At 43.9% G+C, this 18,991-nt stretch overlaps 2 protein-coding genes across 2 annotated transcripts; both read right to left on the bottom strand.

Moving 5' to 3' along the window:
* Nucleotides 1-2,429: 2,429 nt before the first annotated feature.
* aplnr2 (apelin receptor 2) lies at nt 2,430-3,830 on the bottom strand (the record flags this gene model as incomplete). Its single annotated transcript, XM_080843891.1, has 1 exon — nt 2,430-3,830. One exon carries the CDS (start codon nt 3,828-3,830, stop codon nt 2,430-2,432), a length of 1,401 nt encoding a protein of 466 aa, XP_080700017.1.
* Nucleotides 3,831-8,272: 4,442 nt separating this feature from the next.
* LOC308369679 (NXPE family member 3-like) lies at nt 8,273-16,747 on the bottom strand (the record flags this gene model as incomplete). The annotated part of the gene is made up of 6 exons (XM_080844186.1): nt 8,273-8,431; nt 9,655-9,992; nt 10,432-10,635; nt 10,782-10,852; nt 15,726-16,150; nt 16,346-16,747. The coding sequence occupies 6 exons, from the start codon at nt 16,745-16,747 to the stop codon at nt 8,273-8,275; spliced, it is 1,599 nt and encodes a 532-aa protein (XP_080700312.1).
* Between the last annotated feature and the right edge of the window lie 2,244 nt (nt 16,748-18,991).

Here is an 18,991-nt window from a genome sequence, read left to right as displayed (position 1 = left end):
ACCTCATTTACAAGCTGTTGCCAGGTTTTTAAAAGGCACAGCGACTTTACAATCCAAATTTTCAGCAACGTTGCGGGTAGCCTATACTGTGACCTTGGTATAAGCACACGTAGTAATTTGCGTCACAACTGAATGCTTAATGAAACATCATCATATTATGAATGTATGATATTATGTTTTGCACCAGAAAATTGAGGAGTACAGTAGATTATATTATCAATACAAATTCTTCATCGTTAAGATGTTGCATCTGCCCGTAACAGCGCCATCAGGTGGATAACTAAAAGACTTTCACTCGGGTAGGCTACAGAGCGAAACGGAGAGACTGAGGTGAGTGCCTCTGTCTTAGAGGTGGATGTAACAAAAGGTCTGCCCTGCCATACGGCAAGTGCCAAGGATCCATAACAATACAAAAGTAATTTAGCCGTAAAAATATTTTTGGTGAATTTCGAGCTTTGTCTCGTGTCTATGATGAGGCAGTACTGCCAACTTTTACTTTCTGAGACATCTATTTTGGGTGCAGCATGCCAACGAATGTAGCTTTTTGGGGGAAGGCCCTCAATCCCAACGATAATCAAGAACAACAAACAGACGACACGGTTAACATCCTTAACAACCTATAGGACAGGATAGAACAGAGGAAGAGGAGCATGTTGGGGGAGAGGCTGTAGATAGAAGATGATATGGAGACTGCAAGTCTGGAGGAAGCAGAGTGAACATGAGACAATAAGAGGAAGTGATGCATCTCTTTTCTCTATATGGGCTACATGGTTGCAACATCAAACGACAGTACAGCTGGACTGTGCCGCAGCTCTGGGAAGCTTCATGTAGGGGCAGTGCTAGGGAAAGAGAGGAGTGTGGAGGCACTGACAGTTGTGGAACCACGTCCTGTAGGTGATGATGTTAATAGCACCACCCAGTGGCTGATAACCACACAGAACAACAGTGTAGGCTATACTGTACACTGAATACACTGGACTCTGTGCAATAACATCATCCATGACCATGTTCTTTTTCGGACTGCGCAGTTTAGCCATTTCCTTTTTTATTTTTCATAATGGCTTGACGATTTTCAGAGAAAACTGATTAAGATCAAGGATGTCGAATTATACATTCACCACAACCTCTTGGATCATCTGAACATGCCATTTTGCATGGCTATTCAAATACGGCACTTCCCTCTATGATGCACTTATGTTAAGTGTACTGATTCTGTATGATGCACTTATGTTCATCGTACTGATTCTGTATGATGCACTCATGTTAAGTGTACTGATTTTGTATAATAATGATAATAATAATTCATTTTATTTTTAGTGCACTTTTCATTCCAAAGAATCTCAGAGTGCCTACATATTAGAAATTAACTATAATAATACAATACAATAATAAAAAAGCATAACAGAAAAGATTTAACACAAGGCCAGAAATGCCTTCCTGAATAAAAAAGTTTTAAGTCCAGCTTTAAAGGAGTCCAGCGTCTGCGTTGCCCTTAGGTGGTCAGGGAGGCTTTTCCATAAGTGTGGCCCTGCTGAGCAAAAGGTCCGGTTGCCCATGGTGCGGAGCTTGGTTTCGGGGATGTGGAGGAGCGAGCTGTTTGCAGACCTGAGGCTGCAGGTGGAGGTTTGGAGAGTAATTATTTCTTGCAGGTAGGGAGGTGCATGTCCATTTATGCATGTATGGGTGATTATAAGGACTTTAGTCAATCCGGAAAGAGACAGGGAGCCAGTGAAGTGAGTGTAATATTGGTGTCATATTTCCAGACCTTCATCAGAATCCTGGCAGCGCACTTAACATGTATGATGCACACATGTTAAGTGAGCTGATTCTGTATGATGCACACATGTTAAGTGAACTGATTCTGTATGGTGCACTCATGTAAGGTGAACTGATTCTGTGAAATCTGGGCCTCTGATTTGCATAGTGAATCTCTTAAGTGAAACTTCTTATTGTTATGGCAAAACACAGGGCATCTCTGTCCTCACCCCCCACACTAAATGTATGTTACACACACTTTAATATTTGATCTGACATGATTGAAATGGTCCTGTGTCTTAAGCTGCATAGGATGTGTATCCTTTTTTTTGACTCATAGTCCTTCCTAAAGTGAGGTTAGATCTCACAACAACTGACAGTCAACTGATCACTCAGGTCACTTTTTGTCTTCAGTTGCATCAACAATTGGCCATGGAGAAAACCACTTTTTTTATTCATTCTGAAAAGTCTTTTTTTTTCATCAACAGGGAATTGAAAATTCTTGGCTACTTGAAATGACAGTTTTCAAAATAAACAACAAATTCACAAACAAACAACAAACAAACAAACAAACAAAAAAGGCAACAATTGCTAACAGTCATTTCCTCAGTGAGTTCCTTAGTGTTCATGAGCAATGTGAATGTGTCCATGTACTAAATAGACTCCATCTAAAACTATAACTTTGCCATCACACAAGGATCTGTTTCTCCATTTGCCACCCCCCAGGGCTGTCCATTCCATTCTTTCCCAGTGCCTTCCCTCTGGTTGTCTCCTTCCTCTGCATGTAGCCCAGCGGGGATGGCTGAGCTTCGGCTGCCCTCATCCCCCTCCTCCTCCTCCTCCTCCTCCTCCTCTTCCTCCTTTGCCTCAGTCACTCTACTGCACCTCCCCTGGCACCAGAGGTTCTTCAGGAGGGCCCGGCACCGTCTACGGAAAGCCGTGTCACAGCAGGCATACAGCAGTGGGTTCAGGCAGCTATTCACGTAGCCCAAACAGATGGTGTAGGGGTGAGCAACCACCAGCAGTTGGTCAAAGGGGCAGGAGTAGGGCAGGATCTCCAGCTCCATCAGCACTGATAAGCTCTTGTTGGTGTGGTAGGGCAACCAGCACAGGAAGAAGGCCAGCAGCAGTGAGACGATGACATGCAGCAGCCGGCGCTGGCGCTTGCGGTCGGGGCGCGGACCCTCGCGGAAGTGCTGGGTCAGGAGGCGACCCAGCGAGCAGTAGCACAACAGCAGCACGGCCAGTGGCAACAGGAAGCCCAGCAGCGTGGCCTTCAGTCCCAGAGCCGCGGCCCACAGCAGCTCCAGATGCTCCCGCTCCTCCGGCCCCAGCTCAGCGGGGATCAGGCTGGAGTAGTCCATCTCACAGGAGGAGATGAACGCCAGAGAGGAGTCCCCCTCCTCAGGCCACCCATCATCAGGCTCTGTCCCCAGGCCCACCTGCTTCACTGTCCTCAGCAAGAGAGCAGGCAGGGCCAGCACACCAGCTGTCACCCACACCACACCCACCACAATCGGTGCCCGGCACAGCCCCGTGCCCCGCATTGATACTGTTGTGCGTCGCCATGCAATGACCCAGTAACGCTCCACGCTGAGGCCGGTGAGGGAGAAGACACTGGCGTACATGTTGAGTGTCACTATGTAGCTGGTGAGTTGGCACAGGGGCCGGCCAAATGGCCAGTGGTAGCCCAGGGCTGTGTACGCAGCCCAGAGTGGCAGGGTCAGCACAAAGGCCAGGTCAGCTGCTGCCAGGCTGGCGATGAGGGAATCGGTGATGGAGCGGGAGGAGGATGGGGCTGAGGGGGTGCCGCTGCCACTGCCGCTGGCTCTGCGCTTGCTGGCCCTAGAGCAGGCGCCCACCCTCGCTGCTCCTCTCCTGGGCCGGTCCAGGTACACCCAGAGGACCAGGCCATTTCCCAGGGAGCCCAGGGCAAAAACAAGCACGTAGACCGAGGGGATGAGCACCAGTGTGGGGCTCCACTCACTATAGTCACAGTGGGAGAAAGGGGAAGGGGAAGGAGGGCGAGAAGGAGAGGGAGAAGGAGTGGAGAAACGCACCTCCGGAAGGGACATAGCTATGCAGTTGGCAGCAGCTGCGGTGTTGTGTGTGCAGTGTGTGTCCACTGACAAGGGCTACTTCCTGTAGATGTGCACCTCCACTGATCAAGACTCCGATAGCACGCCTCAACCTACGTTTGATTATTTTCCGGTGCGGCTCTGGCCGTCTGTTTAAAGCGGCCTGTGTGGATTGTTATCTCTGCTGTCCTGGGCCTTGAGTCATCACCCCTTTCCTTCTTTTAATGACTTTCCTGCTTCTTGGAGGATGCAGCTAGAAACAAACCAATCCACAGATATTTTTAAAAGGCAGAAGAACTTTTCCTTTGAGTGAACTAACTGACTAGACAGATATATTGAATATGCACACAAAAGAAACACCTCATGTCATTCCCATTAAGTTATAAAAACTATGGGCATTAAAATGTCAAGTGATTTGTACTGTTTAGTTAACTGTTAACATCTGATAGTTATGAATGCATGCTGAATACAGTATGAACATGTATGCTTGATTCATTACTCTTCAGCTCAGCTGAAAGAACAATCTGATAAAAAACTTTCCCCTGAAAACGGTCATCAGTCAATCTCGAATATTTAACCATGTGTCTCATCTCTATACTTTTATTTATTCCCACTCTGTGTATTTACTAACTTCATTTGACAAATCTCAAAACAGAGAGCAGAAATCTTTTTTTGTCACGTCTCCCTAAGATTTTGTAATAAGACAGACAGCAGAATAGACTGAACTTTACTCTGCAGTTTTAGGGTGACTTTAGAGACGGAGGATCTTACCTCAGCATCTGCGGTTCGAGGGTAGTTGTCTACTATTTGGTCCAGGCAGTACTTTGTTGAGGAGTGGTAGTCCTGTGTATCTCCTGCATGACATCTATTCCTGTCACCTCACATCCTCCTACTGTCTTATGATGCTTGTACTTGACTTGAAAGCTCTGCTCTAGGATGGACACCACTCCTCTCTTTTGTAGCCTCTCCCACCCTTCTCTGTTCCTCTCCTCTCCTAAATCCAGACCACCCCCGTTGCAGCTTTCCTACATTTGCCAACAATCCCAGCCCCAGCCCCAGCCCCAGCCCCCACATTCCCTGACTCCCCTCCCACTCGGCAAACACAAACTGTGTGCATACTGCAACTTTGTTACAGTGTTAAAGGCATTCCCTTTGACTAACTTGTTGTCCAGCCATTCATGAGCCAACGTGTAGAAACGCATACTGAGTCAGCTGACTACAGTGTTCTGATGTTCATTGACAGCTGACCAAATTTACACAGATGATGGACGATGAGAGCTCTGATGGTTTTACTTCCATACCCAAAGAAAAGAACAGATTTATTAAAATCTCAGGTTATCCATGAAAATACTGTCAAAGCTATGGTGACTATACGTAGGTCTGAGAATATATTTGCTAGGGAATCATCCAGTTGCAGGACTGGTTCAAAGAGGCCATGAATACTACGTCTAGATTATTTTATGACATCAGGTCAACAAGACATAAAATCGTCTGCGAACAAGTGTGTATGATTAAGCAATTGGTGTAACTGAATCGGAAGCTTGAATGTTACCTTTTGACATTAGAGCTGTAAACGTATGTATTGTATTAGGAACATTCCACCTCCTTGGCAAACTCATGCTAATCCCAGTCAAACACAGGAGAACCCCTGAGAGAAAAACATCATTGAGCTCTTTGTTATGTGTGAAAAGTAAGAAGATGGTCTGTGTTCGCAGGGTATATAGGGAAAGCTGTTGACATCAGAGAGGTATAGTTGAATGGTTGAGCATAAACAGAACAGTTGTTTGCAAGATGTCAATAGTGTGAAAACACCTTGCTAATGTTGAGCCAACACTCTCTTATTGTGAGTGTGTGTGAAAGACCAACAGATCACAACCTACAACCACTGCTTAACCCCCTCTTAACCCAAAGGTGTGAAGATACAGAGAGATATATTTTAGAATATCTTTCACAGGTTTGTCTGATAGGAATAATCTATCTCAGGTTTTTCAGATTGCTTTGAGGACACTGTGAGTTTTGTCTGCTGGTGATGCAAAAGCTTCAAAGTCCCAAAAACGTCCTCTGGTAATTAAAGTGTGACTCAGAGTTCCCAGGAAACACCGATGCGGCTTCTGATTAAGGACTGGAGTGTGTTTCTAGACAGAATCCAGCTGTAGTGGTCAGTATGGGAATGTGCCTTTCGTGGTTGTCTCATATTCTAAGACATAACAAATGGCATTTCTGCACTGAGCACATGTCCAGTTCATTCCTTCATGTCCATTAACACTCAGCTTTCTATTGGACCTCAATATCCACCATCCCTGGGCTTTCTCTCCCTCCTTTCCCTCCTTTCTCCCCAGACTCACTGCAATGTGGTCCCAGCTGTTCAAACAGGATGGGGTTTATGAAGAGCAAGGGGTCAACAGGGTTGGGGGGGGGGGTTGGGGTGTAATGCGGGAAGTAGAGTCATGACTGTATGAACAACTTGTATCATAGGCAAGGATATCATTTAGGCAATGTGCGTCTGTGTGTGTGTGTGTGTGTGGGGGGGGGGGGGTATAGCACCCATTTATAGTCCTTGGTGATAAAATCTGCTGTCACCAATCATACGTGGGGGAGTGTGAAAAAGCTTCATTCAATGGATTAGACACCCTCAAGCTTTTCCCAGAGTGAAGTCCAAGCAAGAGACTCTGAGAACTTATTCATTTTTGGTCACCATTGCTATGTGCTAACGTTATCCATGGTGTATTAACATGCATATTAAAACAAAACATTTGAATTTATGACATAAGACAGTGCTGGATCAGAAAAACTGTACTGGATCAGAAGGGAAAAAAATTCTATTGCCAGATTGTGTCTGTTACACTCATGTGCAGTAGTGGGGCCTCCTCGCAAGTTTCATCAAACTCATTATGTTTTTGTGGGCGGCATGACACACTTCCTTCCTTCATTTGTGTCTCAATCTCAAGCTTTTGGTGACCTGGTGACAGTCCACACACACACACACACACACACACACTAACCCAGTCCATCGCTAAAAGCTACAGCCATCAAAATAATCTTTCCTCCTCTCATATCATTTTATTTTGATAAGGGATCCTATCACTATTCCATTGAGGATAACCATTTTGACTTGATTAAAGTGATTCTAGTGGCTAATCCATGTTATATTGATATGATTTACCAATGATGATGTCTAAACCACAAACTCCTCTTGCTACTTCACACCTATTTGACATTAAGTGTCTGGGGAACATTTCCCCAGGGTCGCTGCATCTACATGCAAGAGAACAACAACATAGAAATTATAGTCTACATCATCATCATTTATTATGTGTCCATTAACAACTACTGTGATATGCAAAGTACTGTGTGCTTTGCTGTGGGGTTCAAACTCCATATAAATTGACAGCCTTACACAACACTTTATCATACATCCACCATTCTATGTCTTCTCCCAGCAACACATATGGGTTCTCAAACAATAAGCAACTCTTTTTGATGTTTTCACAGTAATGTTAGCTAAATTACATATTAGCACAGGTGTGAATATGCATCAGAGAAAGCTAGATTACAAAAAGATTTTCTGCAGAATGAGCAAGCTATCTGTGGGAGTCCGATGAATTCTCTCATAGGCAGATTAATTCTCTCACTCCCGTTCACACTTCTTTCAATTCTTCTTTCAATTACTCTGTCCATCAATTCCTACTCTTTTTTCTACTTTTTTGTCAGCCTTCTTTGACTTTACAGTCACCTATCCTCCCTCACACTCCATCTCTCTGCTTCACTCCATTTCTGTCCTTTTTTCAGTATTTTCCTTCACTCTCTCTTTACTGTCTCCATCCATAGCCACTCTTGTTCATTCTTCTTTCCTTTCTTCTCTCACTCTTGTTCACTCTTCTCTCCAACTCCTCTTTCTTACACTCCATCTCTCTACTTAAGTCAATTTTTTTCCTTCTTTTTAACTTTTCCCTCTTCACTCTTTCTTTACTGTCTTTATCCATAGCCACTCTTGTTCACTCTTCTTTCCTCCTTTCACTCTTCTTTCTTTTTCTTCTTCCTTTCTTAACTTTTGCATTTCATGCACTGGTATTTCCTTCAGGAAATGGATATTCTAGATAATCCTTTTACCGAACATCTGCTCTTAATTCAGCTTGATGTTTGTGTTCTGTGTAGTTAGTTCAGGCTGTTGTGTCTTGATTGACAGGTAGTTATGGCTCATTGGGTTCAGAGTTGTAGTCTCTCGTGGTCTTTGTGTTTTACGTCAGGGTGTCCGAGGCCTGGAGTACTGTAGTGTTACCTCGACCTGCATGCTCCTTTGTCCGGCTGTGTTGGGTGTTTTAGAGCTGGGTGTGCTGAGTGGACCAGAGACACAAACTGGAATCAGGGGGGCAGTAGCAGGGATAAGAGGAAGGGCAGTATCCTTACTTGGGGCAGATAAAGGAGAGAAGTATGTCAATTTAATTTTTAATGATCAATGGGGCAGGATGGAGGTTCTCTCTGTAGTAGTGACAGGCGGTCATCTGCCACACGTCCAGGATGTAAACTCCCATGCCACGGAACGCTTCTTGCAGGATTCGATCCATCTGCATGGAGAACCAATCACTGCCATAGATAGTCTGCAAAATACACACAGACACACATATTATAAGATGAGCGTACAGCAGCCCAGAGGCTCTTTAGAATGCACTGAACTGTTCCATCCGTATGTCACATCAGCAGGGGTGTGTGTGTGTTCATGAGTGAGTGGGTGTGAGTGAAGGTTGCATATCTTTTTGTATGTTTTTAGTACCACTGTCAGCTACACACACACTCACACTTGCACAAGCAAATAGGCACAAGGGCGCACTTGCTCTCCTACACACTAATAGTATTTCGTTTTTTACAATATATTGGAGATCCAGTCTTAGATTTTAGTAAGTCACGATCCAGGTTTAATCTTGAACAATGGGTGGCCACCATTGTGAGACAGAGACTTGAAGATCCACACACAGTGCTTCACCTCAGCATATCTGATTATCCCCTGAGGGACAATCTGTTAAATACACTGATATTAAGGGGTGTTACCATCTATTAAAATAGGCCCTGGATACAAAGCTCTTTGTCTCGACCTGGGGGGGGGGGGGTGAGGTGACAGCTTTGTCTCATCTCACTCCTCAGGTCAACCAAAAGTATTTTCACCCAGGAATGTTTACATGCTAGTTAAATCCAAATAAAAGTAACAATTATAACTTGGTATAGGATACATTGACTTATTGACTATGGCATATCATTATTAACTATAAAATCTCAAATGCTGGCCCCTTCAACACTCACACACCTATGCACGCACGCACATCATTAGGGAATTTGGTAATAATCCATAAAACATTTTGTACTGAACTCCGTCGGCCTTGCTAGACTTATTTTACTCTCAGCTCACAAGCTAGAAAATATGTGTATGGGAGACAGCAGCAAAGATACAGAGAAAGGAGGATGGCTTCAGAGAGGCAGACCTCCATTTTCTATCCCAATAGTAAGAATTCTAGGTGTGCTTTATGCTGATGCTGGGTACACACCAAGGTTATGGACATTTGAGTTCAACAGCCAAGACACACAAAGAGACACACACTCACATGTGAGTCTAAACTGCCAGGTCCAGTGCATGTGGTAAGAGAGGACTGCTCACAGTGCAGTACATACACAGACACACAAGGATGCACACACTTCCACACTCATTCATACAAGGATACACACAAAAACACACAAGGAGACAGACATTCACATATGAGTCTATATGTACCAGTTATCTATAAACTACCAGTTCCAATGCATGTGGTAAGAGAAGGCTCCCAGTGCTCACCCTGAACCCCGTGTTGGCGGACTTGATGATGACCTTGGTCTCCGGCGCCCGCCTCAGCAGCGCCTCTACCGCTCTTCGGACCAGCGCCACCCGGTGGGCGTAGTAGGAGAGCGGGAAGTTGCTGAAGTGCGCATTCATGCCAAAGATGACGACGGTGTGCGGGAGGCCGGCCATGTTATCGATCTCGTTACTCATGTAGTGCAGCGACGCCACAGGGACCCTGCCGCAGCCCAGAGGGAGGCCGTGCGAGCGGAAGTGCAGGTCGATGTTGTTCTGCACGTCCACGGCCAGCAGGGGCCCCACCTGGCCCGGAGAGTGGAGGTTCATGCGCTTCAGAGCTGTGAGAAACAACAATAGTGTGTTAACCACGCCTTTGCTTGATGGACAAACAGCTAGTGGTATATATATATGTATAGCCTACAGTATATATATACAGTATATACGTATATGTGTGAGTTCTATGAGGGAAAACAGCAGTAAGTTGGTCAAAGATTTAAGATGCATGTATTTACTGATTTAAAAATATAATTTAGACAGTGATATGATCATATGATAATTATGTAACTATGATGATGATAATAGTATTTATATATAATATGAAGATAAAAATTATATAAAACAGGTTTGTCCCATACTGTAATGCATTCTATTCAATCTCATTTTGTTCCTGTTGTTTTTCAGTATTTATTTACACAGTTCAGTCCCTGAAATGTAAACATCTTTAAAGAGAGAACTAAATCTCCTGTGAACAGCCTGTGTGATATTTGTGTGTCTTACTAGGCACGGCCTGGATGAGGTAGTCAAACCACTGTCTGTTGGTGGAGTCTCCCATAATGTAGATGTGCTTGTCCTTCAGACACTGGGTCGTGTCATTCACTGCAAAATGACGGGCGGCACACACAAACGACGTCCAGACGTCGTTCATGTAGAATCCTGATGGTATTGGTGTGGGCAGCCCAGGTTTACAGGACTCTCTCACCCCTAAAGGAGAGACAGTATGGGAGCAAGACGTTTTTCATGTGTGTGTGTATGTGTGTGTGTGTGTATGCGTGTGTATGCCTCCGTGTGTGTACATTTTGCACCAGGGTGGCTCTGCAGTCAGTTCCAAAGAGAGTGGAAAAACATACCAATGGTTGCATTGGAGGTCATGACTCTGATCTGGCGTGAATCCCCCTTAAGCCCCCGGTGCACATGTTGACTGTGGAGAGACAAAATCAGTCAGTGTCCTGCAGCTTAACTCTCACAGCACCAAGGTCATAGGTTCAATACTTAAGCAATATAGTACGAGTGCGAGTGGGGTAGGTAAGGGAATATCCCTTAGGTAGGTAAGGGAATAAACCTTACCTACCCCACTCGCACGAGAACTATATTATTAACTTTTATAAAACTATTTTATAGTCAACCAATTAACATTTAAACACGAATGTATTGATTAAAATTAGTTTTATTCGCTATTGTTCTCCACAACAAAAAATAGTTCCATTGTCAACGTCTTGGTTGCCACGTAACTTTTTGGAATTTTAAAAACTTTGAATTAACGGTTATAGAATGTTTCATCGCAAGGTGATTTATTAGCTGTGAAAATTCCGTGTTGGGATGTCTTGGGGTATTCAAACTCATGGAACGTCTCTCGTCCAATCAGAAACAGCTAAATAATTCGATAGAACCCAATTGTTTTATAATTGTGAGCATGCATACCTGTGAGCATACATACCTGCGCCCCTGTGAGCATGTATACCTTTGAGCACTCAAGCGAACATGCATACTGATACCTGTGAGCATGCATACCTGTGAACATGCATACCTGCGAACATGCATACTGATACTGATATATATACAATTTATATTATTGCCACCACCGACATGTTTCTCTGTTCCTACTCCCCTTACCCCTGTAACAGTAACCCTATAAGCACAGTGTATACCCACTAAACTGGTCTTGTTTGTATCATGTATTTACCACCGGATGTCTGTATATATATTATGTACATCTACCAAAGGCAGGCTGTGTACAACACCTGTTGTTTCCCTTCCCCTTCTGCCACACAATCCTCCCCCCATCCCCCCCTTCCTATCTCCACCCGGCCGACCTTATGTACCGTGGTTCTGCTAAAGGTTCCTTCCGGACTAAAGGCCTTAATACACTTTTGCATCCTATTCCGCCCTCAAAAAAAATGGGCGGGGCGGATTGATTCAGATGGATTTGAACGTACTTATAGGCCTTATACACTTCTACGACGGCTGTGGGTGCTGACAGTAACTCACCGCCAGACCATTGGGTGGGGTAACAGATTTTAGTCGAGACCGGGCGCTACTCTTCCACGTCTTTGTTAGAATTCATTGCTTGTTTTTTCTCCCTCCTCCCATCTGTCACTGGCCTGACAAGCAGCTTTGGACCAGTGCAGCAGGTGTGATCACATGAGTTTGGACATATATAGACATTTTGACTAGTCATATGCTATAGTTCATCATTGCCTGCGGGGCGAGTCCGGCCAAACAATTAGAAATTATACTCGCTCGGATGGGGCTGGGACACATAAGCGATAAGGCATTGAACATTCTATATTTAAAATATCTTAATAACTAGTGAATTCAACGTGCATGCTTCACATTAAGCAGAAGTTTGTTTATTGACACATCTTAGAACGGCCACAGCGCTTTGAAACGACGATGTTTATAGGTTACATTTTTCAAAGGTGGAAGATAAGGCGAGATCATCGCCAGGTGTAGGCCTACTTTCTAACACTGTGGTTATCTCCCTTTCCTTTCTGTCTGCGGTTGATGAGTAAATGAATGGCAACTTGATTTGGCCCGAGGATTTATTCTCCACACTGCGCACAGAGTTCAACGTTACAGTAACATAACTTTGCTCCGGTCGCTACACCTGATCTATCAGTGTGCATCACCATTCTCCCTCTCTCGCTCGCTCTCTCTCTCTCTCCCTCGCACACTCACCCAGTCACCTGCATACCTGTGAACATGCATACCTGTGAACATGCATACCTGTGAGCATGCATACTGATACTGATATATATACAATTTATATTATTGCCACCACCGACATGTTTCTCTGTTCCTACTCCCCTTACCCCTGTAACAGTAACCCTATAAGCACAGTGTATACCCACTAAACTGGTCTTGTTTGTATCATGTATTTACCACCGGATGTCTGTATATACATTATGTACATCTACCAAAGGCAGGCTGTGTACAACACCTGTTGTTTCCCTTCCCCTTCTGCCACACAATCCTCCCCCCATCCCCCCCTTCCTATCTCCACCCGGCCGACCTTATGTACCGTGGTTCTGCTAAAGGTTCCTTCCGGACTAAAGGCCTTAATACACTTTTGCATCCTATTCCGCCCTCAAAAAAAATGGGCGGGGCGGATTGATTCAGATGGATTTGAACGTACTTATAGGCCTTATACACTTCTACGACGGCTGTGGGTGCTGACAGTAACTCACCGCCAGACCATTGGGTGGGGTAACAGATTTTAGTCGAGACCGGGCGCTACTCTTCCACGTCTTTGTTAGAATTCATTGCTTGTTTTTTCTCCCTCCTCCCATCTGTCACTGGCCTGACAAGCAGCTTTGGACCAGTGCAGCAGGTGTGATCACATGAGTTTGGACATATATAGACATTTTGACTAGTCATATGCTATAGTTCATCATTGCCTGCGGGGCGAGTCCGGCCAAACAATTAGAAATTATACTCGCTCGGATGGGGCTGGGACACATAAGCGATAAGGCATTGAACATTCTATATTTAAAATATCTTAATAACTAGTGAATTCAACGTGCATGCTTCACATTAAGCAGAAGTTTGTTTATTGACACATCTTAGAACGGCCACAGCGCTTTGAAACGACGATGTTTATAGGTTACATTTTTCAAAGGTGGAAGATAAGGCGAGATCATCGCCAGGTGTAGGCCTACTTTCTAACACTGTGGTTATCTCCCTTTCCTTTCTGTCTGCGGTTGATGAGTAAATGAATGGCAACTTGATTTGGCCCGAGGATTTATTCTCCACACTGCGCACAGAGTTCAACGTTACAGTAACATAACTTTGCTCCGGTCGCTACACCTGATCTATCAGTGTGCATCACCATTCTCCCTCTCTCGCTCGCTCTCTCTCTCTCTCCCTCGCACACTCACCCAGTCACCTGCATACCTGTGAACATGCATACCTGTGAACATGCATACCTGTGAGCATGCATACTGATACTGATATATATACAATTTATATTATTGCCACCACCGACATGTTTCTCTGTTCCTACTCCCCTTACCCCTGTAACAGTAACCCTATAAGCACAGTGTATACCCACTAAACTGGTCTTGTTTGTATCATGTATTTACCACCGGATGTCTGTATATACATTATGTACATCTCCACACTGCGCACAGAGTTCAAAGTTACAGTAACATAACTTTGCTCCGGTCGCTACACCTGATCTATCAGTGTGCATCACCATTCTCCCTCTCTCGCTTGCTCTCTCTCTCTCTCTCTCCCTCGCACACTCACCCAGTAACCTGCATACCTGTGAACATGCATACCTGTGAACATGCATACTGATACTGATATATATACTTCACCTGATCCTGTGAACATGCATACCTGTGAACATGCATACTGATACTGATATATATATAATATACTACACCTGATCTATCAGTGTGCATCACCATTCTCCCTCTCTCGCTCTCTCTCTCTCTCTCCCTCGCACACTCACCCAGTAACCGACGTGTTGCTCCATTATTATAGGAGCCGCACCATTATTCAATACTGTTTTAACATTAGATGGTGGACCGGGATGAAAATGTGACCTGGACTTACGTAGTGAATTCGTTTTATTGTCGTCAGCTTATTTATTGCGAAATAAATACAGCGCTTTAAAACAACGTTTTACATTATTCAAAGGTGAAAGATTTAAGGCAAGAGAATCGCAAGGTGTACCTTCTCGTTATGTGTGTGTGTTGTCAGTGTTTGTAATACAATGGTGTTGGCTGTAAGTGAACTCCACATCAAGTTAATCTTAGCGTTTTTGACAATAAAATAGATCACAATTAGGGTATCAGCCTTCTTCCTGTGTGCGGGAGTTTGTTTATGCCTGGGTGTGACAACGCAATTACAGGCGGAAAATTGGTATAATGGAAGGAGTTAATGGTATGGACATATTTCTAGTCAATGCTGGTGTAGTATATAACGTGAGTTGTATTTAGGCATAGCAGATGCCTAGCGTGTGTCGGCAATTTAATTCCGTTCTTGCAATGTGAATCATTTAATTCCAATATGCTTATCTCGCTCTTGCGCGCGCTTGTGCATTTTAATGTGCATGTTTTGTGTAAGGGAGTTCATTTTTCTGTTGATGCTGGAGTTTAATAAAGGCATGCTATTCATATAAAACTTACGTAATTGTGTCAGTAGTATGAACAGTAGAAACATTGCCTCGTGGGGCTCAGGTAGTTTGGACAAAATACTTTAATAGCCATCAGGCTCTTGCTGGGATCCGGCACTACTCCAGAAATGATGTCGTTGGGAAATAATGTCATTAGTGGACCAATCACAGCCAAGGGGGTATCCGACTCTCTCCGAAAAGTTAGAAAACTCAGGAGGTGCACGTTCGTCTCCGACCAGCTCTCCGACCAAAATGCACGACTGTAAATTAGGCTTAACAGGGAGATTTTTCTTGCCATTGTGCTTGCACTGAGGGGGTTCAGGCTCTGGGCTTTGTAAAGCGCCTAGAGACAATTGTATTGTTATTGGGCTATATAAGTAAAATTGAATGAATGAATTGAATACCTGTGAACATGCATACCTGTGAACATGCATACCTGTGAGCACGCATACCTTTTAGCGCGCATACCTGTTGCTCTAGTGTGATTTCATTGAACAACAGTTCCTACTGAATGAAGAAATTGAAATTAAAATGTTTTACTTTTAACAACCTGGCAACATAAAGTTGAGCATTATAAACAACAGAGTTATAAAATATGTACATGATTACGTGAAGAACTGTTTACCTTAATGATGCATAGCACCTCAATAAATACCCAGCCTCTCTTGCTCACCTGTCCAAGAGGACCTTCTCGAGGGCTGTCATGTGATCGGTGTAGCCACCGTTGGAGTGGTACACCAGGGCGTTGCATGGCAGAGTTCGGGGTTTAAGGCACTGCCACGTCAGCCCGGTGTGGGCATCCTGGTACTCACAGCAACAGTCCTTCTGGTCCGACCCCAGCACCACCCCCTCCCACTTGATGTTGCACACCACCCTCTCGTCCACTCGAGCACCCTGTGGGTCCTTGCCCACGTAGAAGCCATAAAATGTGAAGTACGGGAAATTGGAGTACTCGCTCCGGTACCGCCTGAGGAGCTGCACGGCCTCGCTAGAGTGGATCAGGCGGACCGCCACCGACGCCAGGCCGGCCCACGGCAAGGTGAACCGGACGGAATAGGTACCGTTCTGGTGGTCCAGCACCTCTCCAAACACACTGGCCTAACATTAAAGGGGGGAAAGGAAAGCAAAAGCTTGTACTGTTTATGATGATGAGTGCTCAAGTGATTCTTGAATATACTGTATAGGCCTGGTGCTCCTCATGCTGTTATCAACCCATTAACAGATCTATGGAAATTAAATAAAACTAAATAATGAAATCAGCTGAACTGCATAGATATAAATACATACAATTACCTTTAATTTGTCTGAGTAAACCTTTGCCTGGAAGAAATCCCCTCCGTAGCTTTTTGGAGTTTTGGTAAAGTCCTTGGCAACGATGGTGACATGGAGCTCCTCCCCCACATAGTAACTGCCCTTGAGGTCATTAATAACGAAGGCTGAGTGGTCAGGACTGGTGCTCATGCTTGCGTTGGTAATCTGGCGGTCCGGTCCGACCCAGTGGACCAGCTTCAGCATCCGGTCCCACTCATCCGCACTGAAGCCTGGGTCATTTATGGCAAAGGCTGGAGAGACCTTGGGGTTGTTGAGCGTTGGTGTTTGGTCAGTGAGTCCGTCGGACCTTGGCATGTGCAACTGCAGGAGGGGCCTGGGAAGAGGCCTATCACCTTTCCTGTCTCCACAAGTGTAGGACCACATCACCTGAACAGACATAAACAATCAAACAAACAAACAGTCATTTCTCTCCCAAACATGCCCTGCATCGTCCTGCAAAACCATGTCTGCTATTCTGCAGCAGAGCAATATCTAAGTGAACACCATAATTTGGGCCAGTGGTTTATTAACAGACTTTTCAAATGAGATCTTATATAATACTTACTGAAATACAGTGTCACATATAGATTCTAGTGTGGCCACAGTTTACTTACTAAAAAATAGCTTGGCGCTAAAATAGGCTATGGTTTATCATCAAATTAATCAAGCTCTTAATTCATGCATCCTGTCGAATTGGTCTCTGAGCCTCAACACAATTAAAATAGAACAAAATAAAATATTATTAAAACAAACAAATATCAACCTACCCAGGAAAACAGAAGTCCCAGTGACAAAAACACAAAGCCACACTGCAGGATGTGACTACACCCAAGTGCTAAAACAAGAAAGGTAAGTCAGTTAACCTTCATCAAAACTACAGTTGTAAGTAACTCAGTTCAAAAACGATAACTGTACATTAGTACGTCTTCATACAAATAAAATTTAAAAAAAAAAGTGTTTAAAGATCTGAATAGGATAATTTAACACATGATAAATAATAGCTACCTTTTACAGTAGGGGAGAGTGGGTTGAGATGTGCCAGTTTTTACTTAAAGTGACTTTTAAGCGAGGACATGACAGTAATGCTTCCAACTTAAATATGTACATATATTTCAGGATGTGGTGCATCCTTGAGAACAATCACTTTGGATCTGAAATATAGTATTTAAGAAATATAGCTTTCTAAAAAAAAATGGTCTCGTAGCACAACTTGCCCCCGGTGCGGGGTAAGTAGTGCCATTAAAGAGAATACATGTTTTCAAACTTGTCTAAACCTGTTAAGACACAACAATCAAAAAACCGTGATCATAGAAATTTTACTTTGGAAGGCAAAAAACAGTTTTTTGAACTTAAATGTGCTCATCATGAGAGATAAGAGATAAGAGAGGCTCTCTTATTGGCAGGATGACTTACATGGCTGACTCTTCAAAAATGTGTGGTCACTTGACCAATTTTTTCTATGGTTCCCTAGAAATAAGGGGTGGCACAACTTCCCCGCTGGCACAAATCACCCCACTCTCCCCTATGGAGCCAACTTAATGACATTTAACTGGTTACATTTAGTAACATTTAGTCTACTGCTGAATGAAAAATTTGACAACAACTACTCACGCCTGCAAAGTACGGGTGTCCGACTGTCCGTGTGTTTTTTTTAGGCCATTCCACGTCTCATTGCTTTGCATGGTGCCGCAAATTTCTCTTCAGTGTTTGGTCTCAGGGCGACCAGATTTGACTTTGTGAAAAAGAAGACAAACTCGTCGCCTGATCCGACCCCCTCCCAAGGTGCACGTAGCAATACCTCAAGGAGTCTCAGTGTATGGTTAAAAATAATTTTTACAGAACAGGTTTGACGCATTCTTTGGGGCATTAAACATTAGCCTGGTGACACCAGCCTACGTATTTCCGCCTGAATTGATTTCAAGCTTATACTCAGTCTGGCCCAACCCCATTGACAATCGTCTCCAGCATAGACATGTATAGATGTACATGTCTATGGTCTCCAGGACTCAAAATCCTGTAGGACCAATCAGCGAACAGTTCAGAGCTGTGACGCAAAACTCGCCTTGGAGGAAAAGACACGAAAAGCTATCGGAAAAGTTGTCTCAACTCTCGAGAACATCAGAAAATTAAAAGGAGAACAAGAGTATTTTCTTGTAAGTTTTATGATTGGAAAGGACGTCGTAGCTCTTCTCCCAACTGTCTTTGGGAAGAGTTGAATCTACCGAATGCTTACTAAACGTTGCTGATTGGTTAAGGGAACTCCAATGATTTTAAACCTCAAGCTAAGCACCCGCTCATCTCGGAAACGAAAATGCATAGCGTTTTGCCAGACTGAAAGACGGAATGAAATGGAGTCACAGGCTGGTAATGGCCAGGCTAATTAAACATGGCATTTTTTACTCTGTAGACCTAATTTAAACTTGTGAAATAGTGTTGTACTTTTGCATGTACCTTATAGAGTTGAACACTTATGGAGGATTATAGGGGCCAAAACTAACTAACTAACTAAATAAATAATTAAATAAATGAATGGTTAAAAACTTGGATAAATACATAATTAGATAATAAAATTAATAAAATGAGACACTAAGGGCCTGATTTACTAACATGCGACCGCTGCTTAATCTG

The sequence above is a fragment of the Sprattus sprattus genome (assembly GCF_963457725.1).
Source record: "Sprattus sprattus genome assembly, chromosome: 8".
NCBI lineage: Eukaryota > Metazoa > Chordata > Actinopteri > Clupeiformes > Clupeidae > Sprattus > Sprattus sprattus.
This window is presented reverse-complemented; position numbering and strand designations above follow the sequence as displayed.